Source organism: Neophocaena asiaeorientalis, unplaced genomic scaffold, assembly GCF_003031525.2.
Source record: "Neophocaena asiaeorientalis asiaeorientalis breed wild unplaced genomic scaffold, Neophocaena_asiaeorientalis_V1.1 scaffold540, whole genome shotgun sequence".
NCBI lineage: Eukaryota > Metazoa > Chordata > Mammalia > Artiodactyla > Phocoenidae > Neophocaena > Neophocaena asiaeorientalis.
Window position 1 is genome coordinate 1024091 of NW_020172141.1, and position 10291 is coordinate 1034381.

At 44.7% G+C, this 10291-nt stretch overlaps 1 protein-coding gene across 4 annotated transcripts in view; it reads right to left on the reverse strand.

Annotated features, from left to right (window-relative positions):
• Positions 1–10278, reverse strand: part of ZNF18 (zinc finger protein 18) — a 20459-nt gene extending 10181 nt beyond the window's left edge. The window contains exons 1-4 of one of the 4 annotated variants that reach the window (XM_024753656.1): positions 9704–10278; positions 4216–4695; positions 2799–2985; positions 2287–2378 (exon numbers count right to left, since the gene is read on the reverse strand). In XM_024753656.1, the coding sequence (XP_024609424.1) occupies positions 2287–2378; positions 2799–2985; positions 4216–4602 (666 nt within the window). In that variant the 5' untranslated portion in view covers positions 4603–4695; positions 9704–10278. Of the gene's footprint in view, positions 1–2286; positions 2379–2798; positions 2986–4215; positions 7579–9703 lie in introns of those variants that run through there. The other 3 variants (XM_024753649.1, XM_024753644.1, XM_024753643.1) reach the window with 3 other exon arrangements.
• Between the last annotated feature and the right edge of the window lie 13 nt (positions 10279–10291).

Below are 10291 nucleotides of genomic sequence, written 5' to 3' on the forward strand. Positions count from 1 at the left end.
TCCCTCCCTCCCACCCTCCCTATCCTACCCCTCTAGGTGGTCACAAAGCACCGAGCTGATCTCCCTGTGCTATGCAGTTGCTTACCACTAGCTATCTATTTTACGTTTGGTAGTGTATATATGTCCATGCCACTCTCTCGCTTTGTCACAGCTTACCCTTCTCCCTTTCCGTGTCCTCAAGTCCATTCTCTACGTCTGCGTCTTTATTCCTGTTCTGCCCCTAGGTTCTTCAGAAAACGTTGATTTTTATCAAATGCAACTTTTCAGAGTTGTTCACCACATAATCAAGATAAACCTGTTCTTGAGACTTCTGTTTACAGCCAAGATGGAGTAACAGGGAATGGATTTACCTCCCTGCTGAAACAACCAAAAACGGGAACAAGATATATGAAACAATGATTTGCAGATGATATACTTGAGGAAGAGCAGAACAGAGATCCCTGTGTGCCCTACAGTTGCCCAAACTTACCAGCTGAAGAGGGCATCCAGAGCAGCAGAAGGAGCTCAGGGTCTGGGGAGGCCAAGAGGGTTACAGAGTTATCAGCAGGGGAGCTGCACACAGAGAGAGCTCTGGAGATCTGCAGAGGGTCCCCCGCAAGTCAAGGAAAGACCCACCCCCCCGAAAGAAGCAGAAGGCACAGTCCCCAGAGTACTGGAAACACTTCATATTTCCAGCAGCCAGAGTGGAAAACGTTGTCCATCAAGAAGCATAAGGTATAGTATCACCTCAGTACAGGAGGAAGATTAGCCCTAGACTAAAGGCTTCACTGGTGCCGTGTAACAAACTGTATCCACATAACTTAACTGCATCCCAGAGCAGACCTCAACAACATTTATAGGAATGCAAAAATATGCAGCCCCCAGCAATGTAAAATTCACCATGCCTGACATGCAATCAAAGATTACTGGGCATACAAGGAAGTGGGAAAAAACATCTCATAATGAGGAGATCAAACCATCCATCAAAACTGACTCAGAACTGACACAGGTGATAAATTAGCAGACAAGGACATTAATACAGATATTATAAACATATTCCATATGTTCAAGGAGCTGGAGGAAAGATTGAACACATTAAGTACAGACATGAAAGATATGATAAAGCCCAAATTCAAACTTCTAGAGATGAAAAACATCTGAGATGCAAAATACACTGGATGGGATTAAAAGCAGATAAAACACTGCAGAAGAAAAGATTAATGAGCTTGAAGACATAAAACTAGAAACTACACAAAATAAAACACAGAGATTAAAAAGAGAGAGAGAACAGAGCATCAGTCAGCTGTGGGTCAACTTGAAGAGATCTAATGTGTATATACACATGTTAAGATTATACATGTCCCACGTGCGTGCTATTCTCACAGTTCCCAAAGAAGCAGAGAAGGCAGGGAGACAGAAAAAGCAGTTGACATAACGGCCAGAATTTTTCCAAATCTGATGAAAGCTATAATCCAGCAGATCCAAGAACTTCAGTGAACCCCAAGAACAAGGAACATGAAGAAAATGACCCCAACGCTCATCATAGTCAAAATTTTTCAAATCAGAGAGAAACTATTAAAGGCAAGCAAGAAAAATACATGATATGCAGAAGAACAAAGACATGTGGCATGAAGAACAAAGAAGTACATGTGGCATGGTTCCATTTTGTGTAAAATTCCAGAAAATGCAAACTACTGTATGGTGACAGAAAGCAGAACAGTAGTTGCCTCAGGACTGGGGGAGAGTAGAAGAGCAGCAGGGAGGGATATTACAGAAGGAAGCCTTTGGGGGTGACAGATATGTTTACTATCTTGACTGCAGTTATGGCTTCACATCTGTATATGCCATGTCCAAGAACTGATCGAATTGTACACTTTAAATAAGTGCACTCTATAGTTTGTCAGTCACACCTGCACAAGTGAGTGGGGGAGAGGATAACCTGTCCCCACGTTAGATATAACGTTCGAGATCACAAACCGACCCCAACGTGGAGGCCTAGACTAGGAAATGAAATAACAGTCTTTTCTCAGCATAACCCAAAGGTAATAAAAAAGGGAGACAAGATTACTTCATCACAGCAACTTCTTCGAGGGCCCAGATTCTATTATTAAAGATGACAATTAGGAAACATTCTGCCTTTAAAGAAATATTGAAACTTGAGTTTCATTCCACATGTATGGCTGTCATCCTTGCTAGGCCTTCCTCTCTCCTCTGATTCTGAGAACGCTTCCCTTTTCAATCCACGGACTGTTGACAGACCCTCGGAGCGAGGTTCTGGGGTACGAGAAGCAGGGGAACCCCGCTCACCTGAGGTGCTGTGTGGAGAAGGGAGGCTCCAAAGTCTTGGTCTCTGATGAGCCTTTCCTCGGGTCGGGCAGGAAGTGGGGAGGCAGCCAGGGCTGAAGGCGGAGACAGGAAGATTAAAGAATCCCGATGTCCTGTCACCCACTAGCCAGAGGGCACAGGTGCAAACCTCCACACGTTAGAACCAACGCCTGTTCCGCCATCTGTATCTCAGACTTGTGCTTACCTCCCTAAACCACTCCAACTCGCCCTACCTTCCCAGCTGCCTCACCCGTGTCTCCTCCCACCTCCCTCCCCAGAACCCAAATCCGAAAGGCCTGGCCCTGTCATAAGTGGTTTAAATTGCAGACTTTGAATCTCCAAATCAGAGTGATTCCTGTATGTCTACCCTGCTTCTGAACTTCCCAGAGACACCCCAATCTGAGCAGCACATCATTTCAATTCACTCTTAGGCCTACTGACCACAATCCCACAATTTCTCCAAGATGGCACCACACACACCACCTGCCCCTCACCTAGTCCTTGTTCCGAGTCGGACTCCTCTTTCACGATGTGGCTCAGTGGCTCCCCAGACCGGCAGGCTGAGTTCTGAAGCCCCAGCTCCTGAGGCACTTCAACATGGGCCTCCGCTTCCCCCAGTGGGCAGCTTTCAGGCTCCGCCTTCTGTGATAAGACTTCCTGTCCCAGAACTTGGATGCTGATCTAGAGACCACATGGTACTAATTACTGAAAGATCCAGAGTAAGGATTTCTGAAAGATACAAAGCTAACCTTCTAGAACGCATCATAAGGCAGTCCTTAGGGACATGGGGCAGGGAAAGAAAAAAGCCAGCATTTACTTCTGGCTCAGTGGGAACCAGGGAGGGAAACATCCTAAGAGAGGCCAGAAGCCATGGCCTGGGAGCCCTTCCGACAGGCCACTGATGTTGTGTTTCTACTGGACAGTCTCCACCAATTAAAAGGCAGGCATCTTTGGAACAGCTTCTCAAACATTCTAAAGATGGAATGGGATGGGAGATTTAGCTTCAATCCCTAATGGATAAAAAGTGTGGAGAATCTCAGGGAGTCTTAGAATCAGGTGAGGCGTGGGGACACACTGAGATAGTATAACAAGAAATGTGCAACTGAGCTTTGTCCCAGGTTCCTGGCAAGTGCTCCTAAAACCCCTGGAATCTCCTGAAGGACAGGAGTGCCGGGAGCAACTCCTCCTATTCAGAAGGAGCCTCTTTCAACCATCCCTGAGTTGATGCTGACGAGGTGACTCTTGGTGGCCCCTAGACGGCTTCAGGATGGTGGCCGGTCCCCAGAGGAACTAATCAGGTGATCAGAGGGTTGGAACTTCCAGCGCCACCCCTCAACCTCCGGGGAAGGGAGAGGGCCTGGAGATTTTCAATCACCAATGGCCAATGATGAAGCAATCATGCCTAAGTAATGAAACCTCCATAATAACTCTTAACCTGTGGGGTTCAGGGAGCTTCTGAGCTGGTGAATACATACAAGTGCCAGGAGGATGGCGTGCCCAGATGAGGGCACGGATGCCCTGTGCCACCCCCATCTCCTCCATTGGGCTGTTTCTCAATCATATCCTTTATAACAAACCGGAAAATACGAGTAAAGTGTTTCCTTGAGATCTATGAGTCACTCTAGCGAACGATCAAACCCGAGGAGGGGGTTGTGGGAACCTTCAAATTTGTAGCCAGTGGGTCATAAGTACGGGTGGCCCCTGCAGCTTGTGATGGGGTATGAAATGGGGTCAGTCTTATGGGACTAGCCCTTATCCTCTGGGGTCTGGGCCAAGCCAGACAGTGTCAGCGAATTGGTTGCTGGTGTGGAAAAGCCTACATATTTGGTGCCAGAAAAACAGACAACACCCCTGCTAAGACCCCAGAGGAGCCCTGTGCTTCAGTCAGAGATCACAAAACTCTCTTCTCACCCACTGCCACAGCTTCCGGGGGTCCCCCCTCAAGCTCTCCACAAGGGTCACTGCTTCCTCCCCGCTGCCTGGACACTGCTTCCGCACCCACATCTGGATCTCCCCGGGCAGGATGGTCAGGAACTGCTCCAACGTCAGGATCTCTAGGATCTGCTCCTTGGTGTGAACCTCTGGCTGCAGCCACTGGGAACAGAGCTTCCGAAGTTGTCTCAGGGTTTCGTGGGGCCCGGACATCACCTGGTAAGGAAACTGCCTGAAAAGCTGGCGTGCAGTCTCAGAGCTGGAGGGCTCCCCTCGAGGGCTGTCATTTGGTCCAGAGAACGCGGACTCCTTGGGCTTGGCCAGTGGCGGCGGCAGGACTGGAGCCTGCCCCAGCTCCACGGGCATCGTCTGGCTTGGCAAGTCCTTTTAGGTGATGTGCTTCTGGGATGGAGTTGTCCCTGGGAGAACCAGGTCTTCACAGAGCCTCTCACAGGGACACTGGAGGGGGAGTGACAGTGATGCTATGCGGATGAGAGGGACGCACTTTCAGAAAGGACAAATTCATACGCCCTGCCTGAGAAGCCTCGGAGGCAACCGTGCATCTTCTGAAATCAATGGACACACTAATCTATTTTGAAAGATGGTAAACTTGAAGCCACAGAGCAAACCATTACTACCATATCTAAACTGTCATCATCACCCTGACCATTTTTACAACGTTCTCTCTTGGTCTTCAAAAGGCCAGACCAAGTAGAAAAATGAAACGCACCACATTAAGCATTCTCACTGTGGGTGTCCAGGTAAATAGCTCTTCTGCAAAACACTCCAATGTCTGCATCCATGTGTCTGCAGACCAAAAAAGCTGAACAAAGACCTTGAAGCCCTAGGAATGAAGGCTAAGACTGAGATGATCAGATGCTTCCAAAATAAATATGAGGTTGAAGAGAACTCTTCCCCAAAAGGTGCAGTGAAATTTCTAAGTGACCTCTTTCGAATGCCATGCTGAAAACTGGGAATTTATGAAAAACCTATCACATTGAAATTTTCAACCCTGGACTGAAAGAAGCTTTAGAATAAATACTGACTACCTCAACAACATTCCTACAGACTTGAAGCAAGTAATCACTCTTTTATGGCGAGTGGTATCAAAATTCAGAAGACAGCAACTAAGACAGTGAAAAGAGAACTATTAAATGGCAAAGTTAATATTAAGATATTTTTAAACGAGTATGCACTATTTCTAGCTAGCTTTCTTGCATGTAATCCTAATATTAGATTATTGGGTCTATCGTTAAATATTACGAAGGAGCTAGAGGTCATCATTTCTCCATAACATGAACCACAACAATCAATCACTTGGGTGTCTGGCTCCATCAGAGATCAGTACAACACTCTAGCTTTTGATGGCTGCTTTTTCCTTGAGGTGTAAGGGCAACATCTTCACCCCCACCACGTCACCCAAACGATCCACCCTATATCACAACATCATTTAAAAATAAAACAAACAAAAAAAGAAAGCAATTTTTTTCAAGGGTACAGAAAAGGAAGGAGTAAGGTAAAAAGGATCGATCTAATATTATGTTTCTCATGTGGACCTCACTAACGGTACTTTTTGTTTACGCAGAGACCCATATATTTCATTCATATATTCACGCAGCACCCAGAGTGCTACAGCAACATACGTTCTCAATAATTCAGGAATTCTATTTCTGGTCATGGCAGCCCACCTACTGTAAACAATGACAAAACTGGAGAAAACCTAAGAGGCCACTGTTTTCAAGCACTGGCCAACCGGAAAGGCGAGAATGGAATCCCTGAGAGAAGAAAAGCTTGTGAGGAGGGCCACGATCATCCCGGCTGTCTGCCAGGGGAGGATTTCCTAATCCCAGTGCAGGAGGCTGGAGCTTAAGCAGAGACCAGAGGTCTCACTAAACTGAGGAGGCAGAGATCAGCATTCGGAGCTACCGAAGTGGCTAGGATCGGAAGAACACGGCAGCAGGGAGGAGGGAGCTATGGGGTGGAGGCCGAAGTCTGTGCGGGGGGGCCCCCTGTGAGTTCTGGCCAAGGGCTGGGCTGCACTCAGTAGGGTGAAACTATGCAAGGTTCAACAGAGAGCAGTTGCTACCAGGTTAAAGGAGCAAAAGAGGGATACAAAAGGCCAGTCAGTGATGAGAGACATTTGCGTTTCTGACCCTGAGAGGAGAGAGACCTTATTAATACTCAAGGCATCCTGAGATACCAGAAAGGCCACATGTTAGGAGTAAGGACCATGCTCTAGAGAAAGACCTACTCTAAACCTGCCCTAAAAAACTTAAAGCCAAGCTTCAACAAGATCCACAGAGGAGGTCCAGTCTACTGCTCTATTCTGATCCAGTTAGAAGAATTTGGGGGAATTCCCTGGCAGTCCAGTGGTTAGGACTCCGTGCTTTCACTGCCAAGGGCCCAGGTTCAACCCCTGATCGGGGAGCTAAGATCCCGCAAGCCACACAGCATGGCCAAAAAACAAGGAATTTGGGAAACACCTTGGGCTTTCCAAAGATCTGCCCTAAAACCAAGCCAACACAAGTTGATCAGTCAGTAATTGAACTGCCTGCTAGAATAAAAATCAACACTCTTCAGAGGGAGATAACAGAATCCTTAGTGTCTACAATGTGCCATCCACAATATCCAGGATGCAATACAAAATTACTACACATGTAAAGAAACAGGAAAATGTGACTCAAAATCAAGGGAAAGCAGTAAAGAGAAACCAACTTCAGATGGCCTGAGGACTTAAAAACAATATAGTCTTTATGACAGAAGAGAGAGTGACTTTCTATAGAGAAATAGAAATTATAAAAAGAAACAAATGCAAATTCTAGAAAATGAACCATCAACCCAGAATTCCACATTCAACAAAAACACCTTTCAAAGAAAGAATTAAAGACATTTTTCAGATAAATAAGCTAAGAGAATTTTTCACCAATGACTTGTACTACAAGAAATGCTAAAGGATATTCTTCCAGTTTAAGGGAAACTCATATATACAGAAAGGAATGAAGATCTCCAGAAATGGTAAATACATGGTGAATAAGTTTAAGATACTATGCTTTTATTTCTCCTAACTTCCTTAAAAGGCAACTGACTGTTAAGGCAAAGATGACAATAGTATAAGTAGAACATAAGACAACTAGAAGTAAAAGATATAAAAATAGCACAAAGGAGAGGGTAAATGGAATTAATCTGTTGTTTTTACATTTATGAACTGCTAATTCAGAGATAGAAAGTTAGAAGTAAGAAGCAGTGTCAGGTGAAGTGACAGATGGGAAATGTAAAGGTGTTAAGTGAGGGGCAGGAAATAAGAAATGTGAATTATAAAGTGGTACAATATTAAAGTATATTCCAATAAGTTAAATGTTGATAATTTAAGGATGCATACTGTTAGCTGTAAAAATATTATACAAAGAGGTATAGCTAAAAGCCAATAGACGAACACTAAAAAACACTCAGTAATATACAGGAAATGATCAAGAGAAGAATAAAAATCAGAAAGATCAAATGGAAAAAAAGACAATATGATAGATTAATACCCAACCATATCAATAATTACATTAAATGTAAATGGACTAAACACTTGAATTATAAGGTTGAGATTGTCAAATTTAAAAAAGCAAGACCCAACGGTATAATGTCTACAAGAGACATTTTATGTATAACGACACAGATAGTTTGGAAATAAAATGGTGGGAAAAAGACATTCCATGCAAACAGCAAGCACATGAAAGCTGGTATGGCTATATTAGTATGTGACCAAGAGACTTCATGACAAAGAGAAAAAGAGGGACATTTCATTATGATAAATGGGTCAAATCATCTAGAACACAAAGCAACCTAAATGTGTATGCACCTAATATCAGGTCTAAAGGGACAAATTCTCAATCATAGTTGGAGATTTTAACACTGTTCTCTCAGTAATTGATAGAAAAAATAGACCAAAAAAACCTGTAAGGATATAGAAAATCTGAACAACACTATCACCCAAGTTGATGTAATTGACATTTAAACCAACGACTGCAGGGGCTTCCCTGGTGGCGCAGTGGTTGGGAGTCCACCTGCTGATGCAGGGGACACGGGTTCGTGCCCCAGTCCGGGAGGATCCCACATGCCGCAGAGCGGCTGGGCCTGTGGGCCGTGGCCACTGGGCCTGCGTGTCCGGAGCCTGTGCTCTGCGACGGGAGAGGCCACAGCAGTGAGAGGCCCGCGTACAGCAAAAAATAAATAAATAAATAAATATATATATAAACCAACAACTGCAGAATACACATTCATTTCAAGTGCATATGAAGCATCTGTCAAAACAGACCATGTGTATAATTAAGTTTCAAAACACTGGAATCTTAAAGTATAGATTCTCTGACCACTGAGAAATCAATAACTAGAAAACAATAAGATACCTAGACTATCCCAATATATGGAAATTGTTAAATAACAATAGTAAATAACCTATGACCAAAGAAAACAAACCACACAGGAAATTAAAATATATTTTCATATTGAATGACAATGAAAACACAACATATCAAAATTTGTAGGAAACAGCTAAAGCACTGCTTAGAGAGAAATGAGAAGCTTTAAATAACTGTTAAAATTTTTAATAAATATACACGCATCCTTCACTGTCTAGATCTCTTTGGATCCTGAGTTTCAAATAACAAGTAGCAAGATGTCAGACAGCAAGAGACTTATCAGTAGAATTATTCACATTTACTTAGTTCCCGAATTAAGATAGCAGTTTAGGTAACAGGGAAACTGACTTTCAGGGAAAACTATAGATTATAAAACATTTAAATCTAATTTCAGCAGTTATACTCTCACATAATGGTAGGGGAAATGCCTCGCTTATAATTAAATTACTTGATAGGTGCTTTATAGATTGGTATCCCAATGACTTCATGAGAATCTGCTCCTGTTATGAAAAAAATTTAAAGATATCCCAAATGTATAGTTGCTATACTTATTAAAGCTATAACAAATTAGAATGAATTTTTAAATGAACATCTAGGTAAGGATACTTACTATACATTCATACACAAGTAACCATTTGCAGAGCACCTACTATTGACAAAGACTGTCTCCTTAATCAAACTTCAGTCAAGCTGAAGTTGACTGAGTCATCTCTTTGACTAGGACTGGCCCTTGGACTCTGTCCTTGTCACTTCCAGTCCAGTTTAGCAAGAATCTTGCTGACTCCAGTTTAGGGAGTCAGCAAGACTTGACATTTAATCAAATTCAACATCCCTTGGTATCTGGTCAAATTCCTTATTGCCCTGGCCTGCCTTCAACAAAACCGGTCAAGTTGGCTTAGCTAGAATCCCCCCTTAACCCAGATGTTTCCTCTTAGTAATTTTCCACCCACTGAGCCCACCCCACCCCTTGGCTATAAATTTCCATTTGCCCTTGTTGTATTCAATCTCTCGCTCCAATACCACAAAGTCCCACGGTAGCCCCCCTGAATAGTCTGCCTTACCGTTTTTAACGAGTCTCTGAGTAACTTTTCCTTTAACACTATGCATCAGCTCCTTATTAGGCTCAGTTCAAGTCGTTTCTAATCCTCACAATTACCCAGCAAGGTGAGTATTACAGTGTACAGATCGGCAACCTCTGAGGCTCACAGCGGCGGCCAAATTCAAACCCAGGAGGCTCTAAGCCTGTGCTCTGGGGAGGAGAGCTGCAAACCTTTGAATTTGGGGGGCGGATTTGGGAGCTGTCACAAAGGGCTGGAGGGGAGGAGAAGCTACAGGCATTTAGCGCCCCGGAGGCCAGGGGGGATCCAGGCCTGCCAGGCGCTGGGCAGTGCTGCCCAATGCGTTCTCCACCCTCCGCCCACGACGCCGACAGCGCCGGGAAAGAGACTCCGGGCATCAGCCCATCCGGGTTCCCTCTTCCCGAGGCTCACTTCCAGCCTTTTGGGGAAGGCAGGAGGGAGGGGCCCCTTTTCGGTCCCAGTCCAGAGACGTGGCCGGAGAGTCCGGAGGGGCCCACAGGCTCAGGGACGCTGGGCCCGGTCCAGGGTACCGGGTTTCCACAACCCCTGAGTCCACTCACAGCCCCGTCG